Source organism: Leptinotarsa decemlineata, unplaced genomic scaffold (assembly GCF_025532065.1).
Source record: "Leptinotarsa decemlineata unplaced genomic scaffold, Ldec_3_MD MMD2_tig00001019_RagTag_RagTag, whole genome shotgun sequence".
Classification (NCBI taxonomy): Eukaryota; Metazoa; Arthropoda; class Insecta; order Coleoptera; family Chrysomelidae; genus Leptinotarsa; species Leptinotarsa decemlineata.
Window position 1 is genome coordinate 5,668,273 of NW_027412557.1, and position 22,282 is coordinate 5,690,554.

General features: G+C 34.4%; 1 protein-coding gene across 5 annotated transcripts in view; it reads left to right on the forward strand.

The window, feature by feature from the left end:
* The window catches only part of Epac (Exchange protein directly activated by cAMP), a 757,111-nt gene that overhangs the window by 673,468 nt on the left and 61,361 nt on the right, over positions 1-22,282 (forward strand). For all 5 annotated transcript variants that reach the window (XM_074175396.1, XM_074175398.1, XM_074175397.1 and 2 more), the window contains one exon: positions 19,125-19,249. In XM_074175396.1, coding sequence (XP_074031497.1) covers positions 19,125-19,249 — 125 coding nt within the window. The remainder of the gene's footprint in view (positions 1-19,124; positions 19,250-22,282) is intronic.

Consider the following 22,282-nt stretch of genomic DNA (forward strand, 5'->3'; position numbering starts at 1 on the left):
TGGGGTGGCCATCAACGCAGTGCATAGATTCGATCGTCCCGGAGTTTGGCCTGCAAACAAGCATGCTTCTGGTGATAATCATTTTGCACAAGCCGATGAAGTTGCAGGCACATTCAATTTGAATACTCAGTCAGAAACTTTGCTCCCACGATCAACTCAGATCACTTTCTTCGATAAATGCCATTCAACAAATTGATTCAGTCATAAATCCTCTTGGAGAAAAAAAATCACCGATTTTAGAATCCATTAGTCCTGTACCTGTTTCGTTTTCAGATAAAGTTGAAGTTCTAGATTATTTTCAACGTTACGATGACGTTAACATGGAAGGCCGTCCTTGCACTCCTACGGAATCTATATCTACAAAAAAAACTCGAGGCAATGGTGTTCCTGCTACTTCATCCGTACCTGGAAGTCCTTCATTTTTTAGATCTCAAGACAATGTTGCCATTGAAGACCGTCCGTATACTCCCATGGGATCTACAAAAGAAGTCCAAGGCAATGATGTTCCCGCCGCTTCACCCAAACCTGGATGTTCTAAGAACTACTATAGTTCTTCAGTTTCACGACCTATTCCTCAGCCTGCTAAACCAATGACAACACGTAAACGGAAACTTCAAAGATCTACTCTCCCGAGTTTAATTTCTTTGTTAGTAATAAGTATAATAATTAGAATTGTGAAAAAATGTTTTTTATATGTTCCTTTAATTTTCGATGGTTATTTTTTTTAATGTTTAGTTCCACGACACATAATGTTGTTGTTTGCTTTGCCCTAGTAGTGAATCCACTTCACCCGGGGTGCTGGGCAAAGTGGATTCATGTCATTGCTGGAAACTGGCCTTTCATCTAATAGTTTAAGTCACATTGAGAAGAGCTGTTATTACATTATGTAAGTTCATTAAATGAAGACTTGATATAAATATACGTTTCAATTTCCCGGGTTGTCCGGGTTTCCCCTACGCTCTCATCATTCAATGAGTTGTTTTAAAGTTTTTATGAACAAAGCTATCAAAATCTGGAATTCAGTCAGATATATAATATACACTCCTTCATCAACATCGTCAACAGTTTTCAACATTCGCTTTTTGTTAATATTCTTGTATGTTCCAGAACACTGGATTACACTCAAGGACTATATCGTAAAATGATATTCTCGCTCGTGACGTAGGTACTTCATACAATATAAAAGTTATGAACTCACTGGTGCGGTGTGGTTGTTTTCCCCTAAAACCCCAAAGAACATTCCAGAAGTCTATTGTGAAACTTCCGGAGGGCTTAATAGTTGATTAAAAATACAGAAGATTCTTAGTTACTCAATGTATTATCTCATATAAATGAGCCTTTCAGGAAACATTACTTATCTTAATGTTTGGGAGACAAAAATGATTTATCATTATTAGAATGTATATAAATTATAAACTATTCTTCTTATTCCGAACTGCACCTGTATATTACCCACTTTTTCGACTGACCTGAATTGAAACAAATTCTTGATTGACATTTGTGAAATTCTATGTACTACAGGGTGTTCTTGGAAACAACTTGATTATTCAAATTGGAAAGGGTATATTTTTGGGTTAATTGGTGGTTAATTTTTGAGGAAGAAAGGTTCTGGCTTTCTAGTTCTCCATCTTCATAAAGAAATGTGGAAATCATCCAAAGAACACAAAGAAACAATCCATTTAAAAAAATCAACTCTATACAAAGATATGTAGATCATGCAAGAAGTAACTTTCAGATACAAACTTTAAACAAAGCCCTCTCAAAATAGCTACTTTCTCATGAACGTTGAATTACATGAAAAAAAATACTTTAGAAACAACTACTTTTATTTAAAGATTGAATCGTACAAAAAATAATTCTTTTCCTATTCAGTGTGTACTGAAAAGATGCGTTATGAAATCGAATAATCAGATATCATTCACAGGATTGCTACAGAATATAGTATATGATAAAGGTAAAATTTCACTTACATCCTGTCATCCTCAATGGCGAACATCCAACGTTCAGGAATGAAATATTTGCCTTATTGCTACTTCGGCATCAATCTGGATAAAATTACATGATAAAGCACTCAATCCATTCATAAAATTACGATTCCATGTCACGAATGAGTTGTATCTACTCAAGTCATTGATCACAATATGTAATGACATTCAATTCATTTTATTCAATCCCAGCCACATGTATCTTGTTCAAAATGAAAAGAATATACATTTTTAGGGGAAATTAATTTTTGAGAACGAACAGTTTTGACTTTCTACTTCTCCATCGTGATACAAAATAATGTTTCCAATCTGCCACTTAGATAGCTTTTTAATACAGTACGGTTAATTTCCAAAAAGTTATTTGGCATATGGATAGAAGATTGAACCACGATACTCTAATGTTACCCTCTTAGTATGCGATTCATTGAATGAAATTTGTAAAAATTGATTGGAAAAGCAATCGAATCATGAATTATTATTTTTTTACAGCACTTTATGTCCTCGTTGTAAAGAACGGCTTTAAAATTGTTCACAACGCTCCAACAGATTTCGACGTTTGTGACATGATTCAATCGAGCCTGACCAACCAAAGTTATATTTTACAATGAAACACCCAGTATATGAATATTTCATTCGACTCCATATTTTTAGCTCTCCAAGGAATTTTTGTTTTCGAATTTCCATTGCGGTCTTGCCAAGTTATTCCAGAAAAACCTATTTGGCAGACATTTTTTTTTAATTCACTACCCGCATGTCTTCAGCAATTAAGTGGATTCTTAAGGTATAGTTAGTCAACATCGCTATGATAATTTCTGGAATCTCAACTCCCGGAAACAATATATAGGTTGAATATTACTGGAGTTTTTTCCACCATCAAATCGTTATTTTTAACTCCTCGACACGTGTTTCGATCACCAAGTGATCATCTTTAAGAGGAAGATAAAACTGGAAACTTCGCGAAACTAAAAAGAAAACATTAAACATTACACAAGGACATATTGTAAAATAATAGATAAGGCTAAATGTAAAATTAATTTACCTGTATGGGTGGTATACCTGTATGGTTTACCTGAATGATATATCTGTATAGCATAAATAGTTCAGTTTCGCGAAGTTTCCAGTTTTATCTTCCTCTTGAAGATGATCACTTGGTGATCGAAACACGTGTCAAGGTGTTTGAAATAACGATTTGGTGTTGGAAAAAACTGCAGTTATATTCATTTCTACACCAAAGGTTTCCAAACAGTATATTATAAATATATAGGGTGCTCGGTAAAACTGGTCAAGTTTCATTCATTTTCAAACAGGCAAAATTCAACTTTTTCAAATGGAACACCCTGTATTTTTTCATTTGTATGAAATGTCTTTCAACATTTCACTACATTTTTCATCAGAGGAAAAGCAGATATTTTACAAGTTTTACCCAGTTTTATTAATTGTTGTTACCACAAAAAATTTATTTATTCACGTTCACGTATTACGTTTCACGTATTTACGTTTATTTACTCCCATAAAACATCCATTTTGGTCTAGTCAGGTGATCTGGGTGGCCACGCCATAGGCCCACCTCTGCCTATCGGTTTTTTATTGAAATGATCGTTGAGGTATTCCCGTACCTCAGTTTCAAAATATGGTGGTGCACCGCCTTATTGTAGCCATATTCTGAGTCTTGTTCTATATGGAACCCCACCCAATAAATTCGAAAACTAATGCCAAATAAATCTTACATATTTTCTTCCATTGAGATGCCCATCCAAAAAATTCGGACCGATAACTCTTTTCCCGAGAATTCCACCCCAAACATTCAGTGACCAACGGTGTTGACGATGGAGGCAACGAACAAAATGAAGGTTTTCCGTTGCATGCTATATCGATTCATAGTCTCATTTTCATGAAAAGTCACTCAATCATAAAATAACACGAAATCGAAAGAATCATTTCCCTGTTTGATCATACCTAGCTAAGCCCCATCGGCAAAATTGAACATTTTTTGCAAAACCTCTTCCTCCTAACTCTTGCATCAATTGTATATGGTGAGGATGAAATTTGCTTGCTCGTATCATTCGAGACACACTGGTTTGAGAAAATGCCTAGCTCAGTCTCTACATTTGTTACACGTTCGAACTTCTCTTGATTGACATTACCAGTTCTTTGAAATCTTCCATTCCATCCGGATGTCTTCTTTCGGGGAACTTCTCTTTGTAAATCCTAGATGCAAGAAGGCAATTTCCGTCACTTTCCCCCAAAGCATAGACCATTTGTACCATATCTTCCAATACATAATTCATAATGAAAATGATTCAATCTACATGCGAAAGAAACTTTAACACATGGCGTTATTAACAAATTCCGAGATTCATTTTTTTTATGTCAGTCATAGTTAAATATAAAGGGAGTATGAATATTCTTTAGGTTTTTTACGTATTTCTTACTGTTGAAACCGCTAATGTACTAGCGATTAGTTTGAATATTCAAAAAACAAATTTGAGTAACTGAAGGTAAAAAAATTGATTTTTTGTGGTTACAGCATTACTAAAACTTGGTATAATTTGTAAAATATTAGAATGTAGTGAATGAAACGTTTCATACAAATAAGAAAATACAGGGTGTTCCATTTGAAAAAGTTGAATTATATCTGTTTGAAAATGAAATAAACTTAACCGGTTTTACCGAACACCCTTATATTGTTTCCGAAAGTCGAGATTTCAGAAATTATCATAGTTGACTAACTATTCCTAAAAAAATCTACTCCATTGCTGTAGACATGCGGGTGGTGAATTAAAAAAATATTGTCTGCAAAATAGGTTTTTCTGGAATAACTTAGCAATACCGCAATGGAAATTCGAAAACATATATTCCTTAGAGAGCTAAAAAATATGGAATCGAATGACCCATTCATATACTGGGTGTTTCGTTCAGAAAAGTATAACTTTGGTTGGCCACGCTCGGCTGAATCATCTGGTATGCGAGAAAATAATTTTTAAAGATAGTATTTATCGATATGACAGCAAAAAAATTTGAGCAGTTCGAAAAATTGTTTCCTGTGATGGAGAATCTTGTTGACTCACCCTGTATTCTTAACATTTGTAATGGAATCAAATCAGATATCATTCGCATGATGTCTACATGATATAATTAATGATAGGAGAAAAATTTCACCTATATGGAACACTGAAGATTCCTACAGTTTTTGTATCAAGATGGAGAAGTAGAGGGTCAAACACTTTCTTTCTAAAAAATTATTCTCTCCTAAAAATATACCCTTACAATTTGGCTAAGATTTAATCAAATGAGCGAATAAATGTTATTTACGTACTCTCATCGAAGACATGGGTGAATTTGACCCATTCCGTGACAAAAAGTCGTAATTATGAACGAGAGTGTTTTTTTCTAATAATATTATCCGTATTTGCTACTGAAGAGCTGATGGCAAGTGTCTTACGGCGAAACATCGGATATCCACCAGTGAGGATGATAGTGTTCCATGTAAAAATCTACTTCTTTCATCAATTATATTGTGAAGAAATCCTGTGAAAAATATCTAATTTGATTCCATTACGAATGATCGGAATACAAACGGAATAGAGAACAGTGTTTTTCGTATAATTCCGCGTTCATATAAAAGTATTTGTTTCGAAAGTGTTTTTCTTTCGGGTAATTCAATGTTTGTATGAAAATAACTGTTTCAAGTTCGCTTTTTCTTCCAGTTTGTGTCTAAAAGTTACTTTTCTGCATAATCTATATATCGTAGTATAGAGTTAATTTTTTGAAATTGAATCCTTCCTTTCTTTGAAACATTCACACATTTGTTGTATCGAGATTGAAAACTTATTTTTGACTTTTTCATTCAATATTCCACATTTTGATCAAACCTATTTCTGTTTCCACTAGAATTATTTTGATTCTGTACTAACAAACGAGTTTCATGTTAAGTTTTATATCTTACTAAAATGAATTCCTTACCTTCAGCAACGATTTTATTCAATTATAAACTTGTGCATCATTGCTCAAAAAGCCAGAAGCACTAAATCAGTTACGAATTTTTTCCACGTCACAAGTATACAACTATTTCGTATACTTGTATAACATTCCGTGGTATCAAGAGACATCAATTTTTTATCCATCATTAATTCTTGGAAACATATCGAACCGCAAATAAAAACTACGCCTGTCATTGCCACATGCGCCAACTCACCTTCGTTTGCGATAATCCACAGTCCTTAATCTTCGCAAGCGATTTTGGTAAACTTGGTGAAACCTGTGAATCGTTGTATTCGTGCCACGTGCCAGTGTAGGGATGTCTGCAATATGCTATGTAATTTCCGCTGTAAGTCAACCCACTGTGCCTCGGAAGTGCATATAGGTTATAACGACAAGGAATCACATTGTATGCTGCATCTAATTCGTCTATGGGAAATTTCATAGCAACATTTATCTTGGCTCCAAATCTTACTATTAGGAAGATTATTTCAAAATGAACCACTAAAATACAGATAAATTTATGGATTGATAGAGACTTTGTGCATTTTCCCCGTTCCTTGCAACTCGAACACGTCGGTTTTTGTTTGTGAAGGAATCCAAGCATTGTGATAAACTCAATTGGCCAGTTCTTTGTGATATGAAGAGTGACAAATCTCTGAAATGATCGGAGGTTACTGATGAGAGTTCACAGTGTAAGCACTTCATCGTGGATATTAATTATCCAACAAAGTCATCTGCAATCTTCGAGTTATATATACTCAAATATCTCAACCATGACTCTTGTGTTTTTTCGTTGTTCCTCAATTTTTCGTTAATCTCCGTTAAGATCGGTTAAGGTTTCTCATTATTTCTAATAACGTCATCATTCAAAACTTCTGGAAGATATCGAAGAAATTCCTGAACGTCTTGTGTAAGACCCATAAAACGAGGGGAAAAACTCTGAATCTGACTTTTTAAGGACACAGTGTACTCTATCAGACGAATCTTCTGACCACAATTCCTTGACAACATCTGCGGACACTTTGATTAAAGCACCCCCTATACTAGAATTTCTAGTTTTGATAACTATCGTGTATTCATCCTCCTTTGAATATTTGATAAAACTTGGATTGCACTGTTCATGAAGTAGGTGTTGTAGATGTTCGCCACTACTATCTTCTCCCGATACAAAGAAATTTTGGAATAAAGTTGATCACTATGGAGAAATTATATATAATTCAATTCCAGAGAAACTAAAGGAGCACTATTCCATTACAAAATTTAAGTATCAATTGAAAAAGAATGTAATTAGTGTAATTTCATATTTTGCATTTTATTTCTATAACACTTGAATTCATTTTCAACATATACTTTCTGCAACCAATTTCATTATTTGACTGCATTTCATTGTTGTTTTTTTAAGATATGTTATGTGTTCAATGTAAAATATCTCATTTATGTTATTTTATTATACTTTTTAGTTAGTTATAGTCCCTAATTATAAGCATTTATTGTTTCTTGGGACAATGAAAAGCGATACTGATTCTTTGAATTAAAAATGAATAGGCACGGTTGTCATCGGTAGAGTGCCTCGTTTTTCTACTAATTTCTTTCAACAATTTAGCATAAGAGCCAAAAACACCAAAGACATAAAAGGTTTCAAATGCAACAGACAAGAAACAGTAGGAACTCAACAAAGGTGTGAAGCTGCAACTGTGTCTACTAAGGTGAAGTCCCAAAAACAGACTTTTCCCAAACTACCAAGGAATTAGACTCATGTCGTCTGAATTCATTCCATCATCTCGACAGACAGCAAAGGGTTCATGAAATGATGGAACCTCAATGAATTGAAGCACCCAACCGAAAACCTATCAAAATTCTAAAAGATTTATCATCTAAGTGGGTACCCAAATGGCCACAGGAAGAGCGTTCAGCCAGGCACAATATTTTTTGGACATAGCAGTGATACACCCGACTATACTCAAAGCAAGCTGTATTTTTTTATGACCATCCGCAAATTTCATTACTCTATATTTCGTTCTTTATATGATCGTTCGAAAGTATTTCGTTTTAAGAGACAGTAATTTCAATGGAAGCATTTTATTGAAACTGAAAACATTACGACGATATCGTCAAATTTGATGACATAATTTTCAGGGGATTTCTGCGATCGCTGTAAAAATTATATCGTCAGTAGTAATATCGGTCATTTCCTCAACGAAAAATAATCAAGGGTTATATTCCCAGTGAGCCACGTTTATTCGATTGAAATTCGTGAGTGCAAAGCCATAATTTTCAAAATTTTTCCAAGCAAATGACTTGAGTGTAAAAACAATTGATAGAATCCCGAGACTGTAGATTGAATTATTACAAACAAAGTCATTTGCTCACGAAAAAAACTCCACGTACTTATTGCCATAATCCGAATTTTAGAATTTTATGAAATAGGAGCACCGATGTGTATTCATTTGAGTCGGTTAATCAGTTCAGTTGTATTTAGTCGCCAAAAACTCTGTAAAAAATGGGTTGACACGATGTAAGTACACTTAAATACCGACTTGGACCAAGTGTGCTTGGACAGAAGATTTGGACCAAGTTAATTTCCACGGCAAAATGACTTGGATGTCAGATAAACATACAAAGATGACGGAACTGTATTATCTGGAAGGTGTGCGAGTGGATGTTGATATGCTCATAAACGAGCTTGTAATTCAGAAAAAAAGATTAAAAGAAAGAAAGAGTTGGACTCTTAATTAGATACGTAAGCGTCCGGCACTTGGAGCTTCCTCCAATTTTCTTACAGAACTGGCGGGTGGTAATAAAGTTACATTCAAAAACCATCTGAGAATAACTACAGAACAGTTTGAGCAACTATTGGAAAGTGTAAAATCAAAAATTCAAAAAGTTGATACAAATATTAGAGCTGCATTACCTGCAGATAAAAACTGAAAATTACCCTTCGTTACTTGACAAGTTCAAGAGCCAAATTTCTAGCACCTTCATTTTTATATTCCGCTAAACGCACATTCCATATATTCTCCTCAGCTTCGAATAACCCCATGAATCTAATATTCTCCTTTTCGGACCATTTTCTTCTTGTGTTTATTTCCAGTTTTCTTTTTTCACACACCGGCGCCATTTTATGATACAACTAAACACTACATGGATCCAAGTAAGTTGGGTACTGTCCTAGTCAACTTGGATGTAACCTACTGATCCAAACGCACTTGGATGAACTGGTCATACGATCAAAGTATCGTCCGAATGATGTTCGAGGACAACCCAAGTAGACTGTGATCAAGTATACTTGGATCATGTCAACCCGGCCTAAACGCTACCTACTTGGAACACTTTGTGGACACTTGTTCACACCTTAGCAACTGTCAATGCTTTCAATGCAGAAATGTACCCGTCTTATTGAAAAGGAACCTTGATAGTCTTCAACATGAGAATATTTCCACGGAAAGTACTCGACTGATTTGTTGATTCCACCTAGAATGGTGTTTGTCAGAGTTTCATAGCGAACTGGAGCTGCCCATTGCTGTGAGATTCTGAAAAATACATTCCGATACAGTTTTTTTTCAACTATTGGAGAAATGCTCCTCATGGAGTTGATTTCATCCAACGTAAATCCTCACTTTTCCACGATTAGCTTCTTGAAAATTTTCCTTCAGTAGCCAGTTGGTTTCCTTCAGTACTTGTGCATACCAGTAAAAATTTCATCAATGAATAATTTATTGAAGCTGATAACTACATATGATAGAATTTGATAACCCCACCATTCTGTGTTACTAGAAGAGTGGGTGCCCTCGATAATTTCGGGTCAAATTCATATATTGGTAGTCTAAGATGTTAACATATGTTAACTATGAATGTTGATAGTTTATAAAAATCCACAGTGTTTACGTGCGAAACCTATTTGGCGTTTGTAAGTGAGCAGGTAGGTCCAGTGACTGATTCTATTCCACCCAACACGACAATCCACTACTAGGGCCTGAACTTCGTCAATCTACTGAGCACTTGATGAGCGGCCATTCTGCGACTACCTTCATCAGGTAGTTGAGCAATAAATGTGTGTCTTGGATAATAGGTCTTCTGTAATTTATTCAAACGAAGCGCTCATTGCAGTACTAACTGCACCCACTAGCCAGGAGACCTGTAACTATCCAAGCAGTAATGTGCAGCTATGTATGTACCTGTAAATAAACAGGAATATCCTCCATGGTATCCAAAATAGCATACTGATGAAATTTCAGTTGTTTGATCGATATTGAGTTTCAGCCATGCAAGGCTTTTTCGCATCTGGTTTAGATGAATCATCATTTTCTGCCCTGCTGAGGAACATTTGTTTTCTCTTGTGATATAGAGTTTGTTTATGCTGCTCAAGACTTTGGTGCAGAGCAGATTTATAAAGTATTATATTCTTCAAGAGGCGATAAGTCGATTCCTGGCTGCACCTCTTAGCCTACTTGATTTATTAATGAGATGGGGAGTTGGAGATGAGATAAGCTCTTGTTCTTGATTCTATCTCACAGGAAAGACAGTTTGAGTCGTTCATTCGAAGTCAATCTCCTTTTTAGATACATAATCGTATTTTGTCATTATTTTATGGTCCATGTGGGGACCCACGAGTAGCTAGAGGAGAGGGGTACATCTTGGTGAAACTTTACATTAGCTTGACGAAAGGGTGCCAGGTATCTCGAAGGTTCCGCTATTTTCACTTAGTGGGTTTAGAGTCATACATCAGCGAGGATAATACACCTCACGATAAGCCCATATTTAAGATTTCCTCCAAGGTGGATTTTTTACCCGACAGGGGTATTTTAACGTGCCCTGTTGTAGGAGGGTGTGCTAAATAAAGAATTTTGTGAGAAGTAACCAAGATGATAGGACAACTAGCCTAATAAATCGCTTATGATATCCTCAGGAAGTGAAATGGATTTTTTATTTACCGTAATGGCAAGTTTTCCCGGTCCCGTCATGTTCACCAGAAGACTCAATTACTCCAATGCAACGAATTTCGTAGTTTGATTTTGATGTTCGGTTTCTAAAACGGAGTCGCGACACAGTTATAGAAATGTCAGTGTCAATGTCAAAGTATTCACTTTCCTTTCGCGTACTCCAGAACTTTGTAGTAATTTTGATGTCTCTCGGTGAAGGCGATTGTTCAAAGAATGTAAATGTTCACGGTCGAATTTATTTTCCGAGATGGAGGACCGTGGCCTACAGATATTTTTGCCTGACATTTAATCTACAGCACTCCATACTTTGGCGCATCGTCTATGATAATATATCCGGCAGTTGTAGACGACACTTCAAACATAAAAACCTGTAGACTTCGGCCAAAAATAGCGTTGATATGGGAATGAATTCAGCAACTATGATTTCTTTATGTTGATTACAATATAAATATATTTATCCAGTCACAGATAAGTATGGCACATGGCAGTCTTATAGGTCATAAATAATGAATCAATGAAGGAATTGAGTGATGTTATCACATTTAGTACTTCCCCTATTCAAACGGTCATCAAGAGGCGGAGTAGAAGGTATGACCATTGAGGTTATGGTAGAAAAATGCCCGATGTGTTTATCGTTTTTTTCTCAACAAATATGTCTTGAAGATATTCCGGTTCTGCATACCGTCATATTGAAAAGTCTACAATTATCTATTCTTGACTTATACAATATTGCAAACCATTATTTCGATCGGTAAAAATCTGTTTTTGTTTCATCAAAATTATTCAATCTCAAAAATGACATAAATGAATGATAAAGTACACAAGAATTCGAGAATTATAACGAATTTCAAAAAAGAAAGTTAAAAGTCAAGAATCAAGTCGACATATTGAGATAACAAAGAATTGAGTGTGCCAAAAAATAATTTAAAGAAGTAGTACAAATGTAACGGCAAAAAAGTAAGGATATGATTAGTCTACAATGTAGGTGGTTAGAAAGAGTAAAAAAATATTAATGCAACTCATTAATTCGACCCCAACTGACAAAATCATTAATTCAATTTAGAACATTTCTGCAGTCAAACATATGAAGTTCATAAATTGAAAAACCTCTGCAGCTCATTTTTGTATATATTCGCTCTCATTTTAAAGCAATTAAGTTGCACTCGTGTCCTTTCGGGAGGGCTACTAACGTAAATATTGTTGCTGGGAAAATTAATTAGAACTTGGGGATCTGCTCCAACCATATGTGTGTGCTTACCCTCGAGAATTTCAGAATTATTTACAACCGGCTAATAGTCCTGCAAAAAAGTTAATAATTCATCTCTGAGCGTTAACTAAAGTCTGCGGATAGAATTATGAAACATTTGATGTATTCTGAGTGAGAAAATACAAACAATTCAAAGTTGAGTTAACACTTACCATACCACAGGTCGTATTCTGGTGGCGAATTACAAAGTTTTCAGTACCAATAGCCCAAGGATATTGATATTTACGAGAAAACTTCACTAGTATAGATGAAAAACATTATTTTTTTTGCCACAGTGAACTCATAATAATAATTAAGTTTAAATTATTCATAACATACAATGTCAAGTAACTTATTACTAATACATTACTGAGAAGAAAAAAATAAAATAAACAAAGCACCACGAAAGAAACTTCAGAAGAGTTTTTTGTGTGTGGTATAGCCAACTTTTCGAAGATGAAACTGAATATACAGAATTAGTTCAATTCATTTTTGGTGATGTAAACATAAAACAAAGTATAATATTGAATCAACTTGTGCATAGACAGTTGACAGTTTCCTCGTTTATTTTTGAAGGACACATGTTTAGAAGGTTATTAGTGTAGGAGGTGAATGACAAGTATTTGGTTTTGTCCCCATTCAATGTTTATTTGTTATGTTCAAAGCACCTGACGATTGTGTAGAAATCAACTTCGGCTTTTATTTTGAGTTGTTCTCACGTGTTCGACTACTTATACAGTACAGCTGTATTATCGGCAATACTCAAAATTTCACCTGCTGATTGTAGTGTTAACAAGCTATTGATGTATATGGTGAATAAACCAGGGCCCAAGACTGTTCCCTGCGGGACACCATACGTAACTTTTGCTTGATTACTCAGTATACCAGCGATACTTACCACTTGTGTTCTAACAGAGAGATACGATCACAGAAGATTGCACATCTTGTCGCGCATGCCAATATTCTCCAATTTTTCTAGCAGCCTTTTGTGACAAACGTTGTCAAACGTCTTGGAGAAGTCGACAAAGATACAAATTGATGGCTTTGAATTGTCTAGTGCTTCATGAATTACTGATGTAAGTCTGTATAATGCATCCTCCGTTGAATATCCCTCTCTGAAACCGTATTGATTTTCTGACGGGATACTATGTTTCTCCATAAATTGTGTCATTCTTTTTTTGATGATTTATTCAATAACTTTGTTATATTTTAAATCAGTCAAAATAATGAATAAATATAATGATTAACAAAAATTCAAATGTTAAACGGTTTCATTGAAAAAAGATAATAATAATGTAGATAATGTATCGATCAATCAATTTTTGATAATTGATGTAATTGGATCAAAACTAAAACTTCTACAACAGATGAACGAATGAAACAGTGTCAACCACGAAACATTGTCAACCACTTTCAAACAAACAAATGAAACAGAAGTGTATTATTTTGTTGTAAAATGTAATTTTTCAATTATTCAGTGAATCTCTCTTAGATTCCTTTGATAAATGTAGCTATGTTATCAATTTCTTTTGAATTTTGTTATTGGTTGTTGGATTTTTATTTCATCAGGAAGAGTGTTGAAAGCCCTTGGACCCATAATTTTATGACTTTTCTAGCTTACTGACCTATTTCATGTTTGTAACTGTTTATTTATTATTATTCGGCCATATTTGTGATAATTTTTTGTAAAATTAATTTGAACTACAAATTATTGTTATAAATAATTTTATAATTTTTAAAAATAGTGTGAGGTTTGAATATTTTAGTGTTCAAAGTATCATACGGCTCAAATAATCTAACAGACTGATTTTTACACATCTACTGCACATCTTGAGGTAGGGGTTTCTCACCGGCCATGACTCAGTCCGGCAGCTATACATATAATTTTATTTATGAGGTTAACCACAATTTCACGTCTCGTTCAGTTTTATTATGGCCTGTGGGTATTTAGTTCAATTAATACCCTTGATAATAACAGTAACAACTGTAATTTATTGCGTCACGTATAACGATTTTTACTGAGAAAATACCACTTATACTTTATCATGATACTTTATCAAAATACTTTCAAGTATGATAAATAAATTCATTTTACCTAAATTACAAAAATCGAAATGAATGATAAAATTATCAGAAATAATAATAGTGTTCCATCATATAATGTGTTTTCAAGTTGAGGGGATTAAATAAAAAAAAACATTGAAAGAAGCAGCTGCACATTTTAACGTACAAATCTTTGAATCATAGTTGAATATCACAGAAAAATAAAATGTCTGTGATGAGTTGAAACAACGGACGAATAGAGCCCAATTACCTATTTTATGGTGGTCAATTTGAAAAAAAAAGGCCAAAATTATATGAATCAAATAGAGATGAGGAATTGGAAAAAAAAAGTCGTTTCGGCAGCTGTTGAAAATATTACTAGAGCGTAACCGCGAAACTTGAAAATATCAACAGGCCTACCAAGAACTAACGTTTGGAGGATTTTGAAAAAATAAACTCAAACCATACAGGCCAGAAAAGTTCATCAACTCAGATCAAGAGATTTTGAACGCCACATGGCTTTTTGCCAGTGGTTCCTGGAAAGTTGTAACCAAATGCGTGATTTTTCGTTAAATTGTATTTGGACAGACGAAGCTAATATGAGCAGTGCCGGCATTTTCAACCGCTACAATTTCTATACTTGGGCACAAAAAATCCTCGTTCTATTGTGGAGCAGGGAAGTCAAAAAAGATTAGGATTTAGAGTGTGGGCAGGTGTTTTCAGGGGTAGAATTATCGGCCCTCCATTTAAAATGGCTCTCTCACATCTCAGAGGTATTTAGAACTTTCAAGGCAAAATATTGAACCCTTTTTTGATGAATTGCCACTAATGAAGCTCAGAAAAATATAGTTTCATCAAGACGGGGCTTCGCAACGCAATTTTTGGCTGCAAATTGTGATATTACTTGGATAGCCCACCAAGGACCCAACCGTTGGCCGGCCAGGTCACCGGACCTAACGCTAATAGACTCTCTGCGGAAGGTTGAAAGATCTCATTTTTGAATTGCCGACTAATTCTAGATATGGATTATTGTAAAAGATAAAGTTTATCTATATTAAATACCTGAAACGACAATTGTATCAATTTTTATAAGAATTTGACATATATTCCAAAATGTGCATTGTTCATTTTGCATTTTACAATGCACATTATGTGCATTGTGAAAAAGTATCCAATTTAATTGTATTTATGGCTCAGTATTTTGCATACAGTGCATTTGTTTGCATGTCCCTCCCCTTTTATTTTTTGAACGGGTCAACTCTAAAAATTGAAGTTTGGGATAATGGAATCAATGCATGAATACTTTATTTCGAAGTGAAATTGACAGACAAAACTTTGAAGATGGCGACTGGGCGCCATCTGGGAAAAAAATTAAATGGAAAGGAGGTCTTGTGACACATCTATTTGAAGCTCCTGATAAATGCTTCACAATTCTAGAATATAATGTCAATATCTTCAACTACTACAAAATGGCGAAACTTTAAATAATTGCTCGAATACATTGACATTTAACTACATAATATGAGGTAAAAAGCTTGAGGTCAGTTCAGAAGATATTTGGAATGGTTGCCTTGAACTTCTTGACATATGAACAGCCTATCCAATATTTCACGCCGAACATTTCCGAACACAGTGACGTCAATATATCTATAAATATTTGTTTTTCTCTGCCGTATATCAAATTTCGAAGCAGGTTCAGTTTCGTACACCTTTTGCTTCAAATAGTCCCATACAAAAAGTTCAAAGGTGTCAAATCTGGCGAGCGAGCTGGCCATTCTGTAAGACCTCGATGGCCAATCCAACGACCGGGAAAAGTAGTATCCAAATAGTTTCTCACTTGTCTGGAGTAATGTGGTGGTGTTCCATCTTGTTGGAATACAATATCCATATCGAATTCATTAGGATTCGCTTCGACGATTTCAGTGATGAGAGGGTCAACAGTAGTTTCCAGCATATACAGTTTCCCTGTTAAATGTTTATCAATAAATAGAGGTCCTACAGGTTTCCCAATATTCCTGCCCAAACGTTATTTTTTTCTGGATATTGTGTATATGTTTCCCGGAAAACATGGGGGTTGGTGTCACTCCAATAACGGCAATTTTCACTGTGAACATTGCCGTTTAAAAAAATCTACATTCGTCATTGAACCAGATATAGTGGAGATAGGTAGGATGCCTTGCAATGGTTTCCATCATGATTTCGCAGAATTTTGTTCTTCGGTCAGGGTCATCTTCAGTTAATTGGTGTACAATTTTAATTTTGTATGGATGATATATATTCCTCTTCAAAAGTCTCCACACAGTAGAAGGACACACCTCACTGTATTTATGTAAAGTTTCATCTAAATCTAATGAGTCATTTAGGCGTGAAAGAGCCACAAACATACAAATATACATACATACCTCCATCCTCACAAATTTTCACTTTTATAATATTAGTATAGATAGACACAAAATTGTTTCTATAATTGACTATAATATCTCAGACAATCGCACTATATTGTTTGAGTCTGGAATCAGACAAACAGGCTGTACAGCTCAAAGTCTACAATTTTGACACCGCTTTAGAGATGACAATATTTCAACGGATTGTGGAGAGATGTTCTTCAATGAATCAGGCATTCGAAACATTATTCAAGACTCTGATTCTATTTCGAAAAGCAACTCGCGTGAATTGATCACTCGGGAAGTGAAAATATCCAGTTCTGAACTGAATGACGTGATTCAACTAAAATTATTGTATCTAGAATTGGATGACATGAAATTGCTGAGAAAGGGCATAAAAAACTAGTTGAAAATTAAAAAAAAAGGTATTTGTATAACGAAATTTCTCGTTCTACCCATCTAAGGCAATTCAGCAAGTAGTATCGGAATTTAATTGCAGAAAGAAAACTGAAAAAATTCAGCTTAGTTGAGAACGGAGTTTCAGTCGACGATCTAGAAACAATATTGCATTTATTGAATTCTTATTTTGTTGACGCTGCTCGACGAATTATCAATACAATTATTCAGTCAATTTCATGTAAAACAAATTTTTTAAATGAACAATATTTCACTTTTCTTGGAATCATTTGTTGAAACAGTATTACTTGTCTTGTTACAAAACAAAACCGAGTGCCGACGTTCATTCTGAAGAAAATCCTACGTATCTCTATTCAGACATTGGTTTTTCTGGTGAATATGTCTTCTGTCGAAGGCGCCTTTTCACAACTTTCAATACTAGCCAAAGTCATTTTGAAATTTAAACAAAAAGACAGTTTTTCAATAGTATATTATAGAACGATTACAGTGCCCTGCTCAAAAATTTTTGAATATACCTTTTCATAACGTCTCATCAAGAAAATCAATGAATACAGCTTTGCTGTCTTCTTTTGAAAAACTTTCACATATGGTAGAGCGCGGCAAAAGTCCTGTTGGGGTTTTCTGTGTCTTAAGTAGGGCATTTGACTGTGTTGAACACGATATTCTCCTAGATTGGGTTAACTCGGTCATTTCTAATCGATTACAGTTTGTTAGTATAACATCAAATGTCAACTCATATATAATACAAAAAAATCTGAGCAATCTCGAATTGATATAGGAGTTCCACAGGAATCCGTATAAGGACCGATATGTTTCTGTTCTACACCAATGATTTACAAAAAATTGCACACTGACACTTTTATAAAGTATGCTGATGATACATCGATAATTATCAGTGGAAAAACTGACGAGAAATTATATGAGTTATATAATAAAAATTTGAGTAATATGTCTACATACATAATAACACAAACTATTTGTATTTGAACATTTCTGAAAAGCATATGAAACGGTTTCATTATTGCCAAAAAATATGCAGTGAACCTGAAATGAAAATGAATTCAACCTTACTGGAGGATTTCGAGTCAACAAAGTTTTTGGCGGTCTTTATTGATGAACATCTTAGCTAAAATTGAAATTTGATAGTTAGGAAACTAAATTTAGAAACGTGAAAACTATGTTGTCTAAGTCTCAGATGATACAAATCTATCACGCTCAAGTCGAATCACGTATGAATTATGGTATCTGTTTATGGGGTACATCAGTGCATCTGGTGTCTCCAGATGTTTTATTGCTCAGAAAAGAAGTCAGGCAGAAATATTTTTGAAATAAACCAAATTTCAATTCTGCGTAGTCTGTCCATTTTTGAAGTATGTGTACATATATTTTCAATAATAGGCACACCCTGATTTCGAACTTATCCGTACAGACAAAGTCAAAACCTCCATGTTCCTTTTTTCAACTTCAACATTTGTGTCGTCTTGTTAGAATTTATTACAAAATACCTATTGAAATGAGAATTGCAACGCTGATAAGATTTGAGTGTGCTCTAAAACTGTTTTCATTTGGCAATAATGTTACGTTTTCCATGTGGATTTGACAATAATTGACCACACTATACAATTGAACTCAACATCATTTCGCTGCTACACTGACAATACAACACAAACACTTCAACTGAAACTTCAGACAAATGTTTATCGCCTCATTAGATTAAATCATACCGCAGTTTCAAGACTTCACAAAACTTCACAAAACAGCCTGTTGGTAGTGTTTATATACCGTAATGGAAGTCTCTGGAAGCCTAAGAGGAATCTCTGGAAGTCTCTCGAAGTGACGCAACACCTAGAACGATCGAGAAACGCAAGTAGAGTTGAACGCGATCTTGGCCAAGTCAAAATTGTATTACGAAGACCAGCGGCGGCCAGAGTTTTTTTTAGGGGATTATTCTGTGAATGAATATTTCTCACTCTGAATTTCTAAAAAATTGTTTCACTGTTCTGTGTATTCATTTCTAATTCATAATTATATTGTGACTGTTTCTATTTGTAGTCTGTAAATCCTGGATATGAATGAATTATTATTATTACTATCATATGTACGTTGACCCAAGTTTTGTTCTTCACAGGTACAATGATGACAGAAAAGCTCACGATGGTCAGAAGTGGAAACTTCCTTCACTTGGACAGCCAATAAGCTTATTCAGTGCAGGAAATGATACAAGTAGAACGATAATCATGCCACAAGATGACAGTGAGTCCATTTCTATATTTATTTCCCAAAGAATTGCGTATCAGCTAGCGAAACACTTTTCTATCATTGAATTTTTGCTCTATATGCTCCCTTCAAAAGCTGGCTGTACAATTCACTTCATTATTTTCTGCTTTTGTGTAAATATTCTCCTTTGGAAAAATTGTAAGAGTATATAATGAGGTTTGCTACTATGGTCGTATATCCAATTCAAAACTGAACAATACTTTTTGTGGTTAAAATTAACTTATTTTCAAAATGAATATCTATTTAAATCCCGTTTGTTAAGCTATTCTAAAACTTTTTTCTGCTTTCTCCCAGTTTCACGATGTTCCATCATGAATATTGATGAGAATGAGAAAAATGTAGTCGCATAAGAATCGAGATGTATTTAGTCTGGACGGTATTCGAATATATATATATATATATATATATATATATATATATATATACAGGGTGTTCATTTGAAAACTTCCCACCACGGATTTATCGAAAACTACTGATTGAAAGAAAAAACGCCGAGACACGTCAGAAGATACATCAAAGGGGACAACTTTTTAACCAATAACTACTTCACCCCCTTTCACCCTCTGCACCCCAGGATCATTTCCTTGAAAATTTTAAATGGCAAGGGGTATCGAGTGATAGCTTGTTTGAAAAGTCTTCCGAAGTCCTTCATTTTGACGTTTATTTTTTTCAAATCGGTCGATTCGTTTTCCAGAAAATTAGAAAAATCTGCATTAATTTTTATTTGTTCCGATAGAAAACAAAAACACACGAAAATATCACTTTTCATTTCAATTACATTTAAGGTTTGCCAAATCCACAATTCGTTTATAATTCAAAACGAAAACTACCAACATAAACAGCAGTTCGAATGATTAGACGTGGCAATAACCAAATACCAATCCCAATTTTTTCCGCGATTTTTTCATCAACACAGATATCCTAGGCGAACTGTTTTTATTGTTTACATGTGTAGTTATTCTCAGTTGCTAGGTGAAAGAAGGAATTGAATTTCCTGTCAGTTACCTCTGTCACAGTTTTCAGATCGTGAAAAGTAAATCATTGATTCAGAATCTATTTCGAAAATGGTTTACACACTAGCCGAAAGAGTGGAAATTATTCTGATTTATGGTGCCCAAAATCAATGTGCTCGGCAAACTGCCGTCACGTTTAATGTCAGACATCCAGATAAGTTAACTTCGCATAGGTATGTTTTGGACCTAGTTACTAAATTTACTCAAACTGGATCGGTTGCAAGTAAAAAACGTGATAATAGAAGAGTTTTGGATGAAGCCGCTCAAATTGAAGTTTTAGGTCATTTTGGAATAAATCCTAATACTTCGTTACGCAAAATTGCTGCTGCGACTCATATTTCATTAGGCTCTGTACACACAGTTACTAAACTCCATAAATTTCATCCATTCAAAATGAAAATATTGCAAGAGTTAACCGAAGATGATTTTGATAGGCGAGTGAAGTTTCGTGAAATAATGACTGCAGCGATTAATGATAATACCATTCGTGTGAAGAATGTCTGCTTCACTGATGAATGCACATTTTATCTAAATGGATTTGTTAATAAGCATAACTGTAGGTATTGGAGCAATGAAAATCCGCATGCTTTTGTGGAAGGGCACACCCAGTACCCTCAAAAAATTAATGTATGGGCAGGCATTTTAGGAAACAAAGTGCTTGGGCCATTGTTCATTGATAGAAATTTAAATGGAGACATTTATTTGGATATGTTGGAAACTACTATCAATCCGCTTATCACTGAAACCATTGAAAACCAAATCGAAGAGGATGGAAACCCTACACTTGATGAGGCTCAGATATATTTCCAGCAAGACGGTGCTCCTCCTCACTATGTTCTTCCGGTTCGACAATGGCTAGACAACGAGTTTCCCGATAAATGGATAGGGCGAAGAGGGCCTATAGAATGGCCTGCTAGGTCCCCGGATTTGACGCCCCGGATTTGACTTTTTTCTATGGGGCATTTGAAGTCCATTGTGTTCACTCCCCAACCTGCAAATTTGAATGAACTTCGTCAACGCATTATCGACAGCTGCCATGATATCCAACAACATGTATTTGAAAATGTCCGTCAGGAATTTGAACATCGCCTATATCATTGTTTGGCCACCAACGGGCAACATTTTGAACAATTATTGAAATAAAATGTAATATTTTTGTATGTATTGAAAAAAATAAACGTCATAATGAAGGACTTCGGAAGACTTTTCAAACAAGCTATCACTCGATGTGATGTATCTTCTGACGTGTCTTGGCGTTTTTTCTTTCAATCAGTAGTTTTCGATAAATCCGTGGTTCAAATGAACACCCTGTATATATATATATATATATATATATATATATATATATATATATATATATATATATATATATATATATAATTATATAAGCACTCTTTGATCATTCCCATATCATATATATATATATATATATATATATATATATATATATATATATATATATATATATATATATATATATATATTCTGGTGATGTCTAGTTGAAAAAACCAGACATCACCAGAAGATGGCAAATGAGACTTTGCCGAAACGTTGTGAAAATAATCCTTATGGGGAGAAAATACACAGAACACGGAGCGAAACCCGAGAAAACAGCTCATCATACTTTATCCGTGAGAATCTTCGAGTTAACATATATATATATATATATATATATATATATATGAAATCTGAAGTTTTCACGGATAGGAATATGCTAAACTGGTTTTCCGGGTATTTGATCCGTGTATGTGATATTATCTCTAATTGAAATTAGAGATAATATCACATACACGGATCAAATACCCGGAAAACCAGTTTAGCATATATATATATATATATATATATATATATATATATATATATATATATATATATATATATATATATATATATATATATAAAATCTAGAAAGGTTAATGCAGTCAAACTGTTGGAAAATAATTCCATGAAAATTTAAAAATAAATAGATAAGTACTTTTTGATCATTCCCATATTG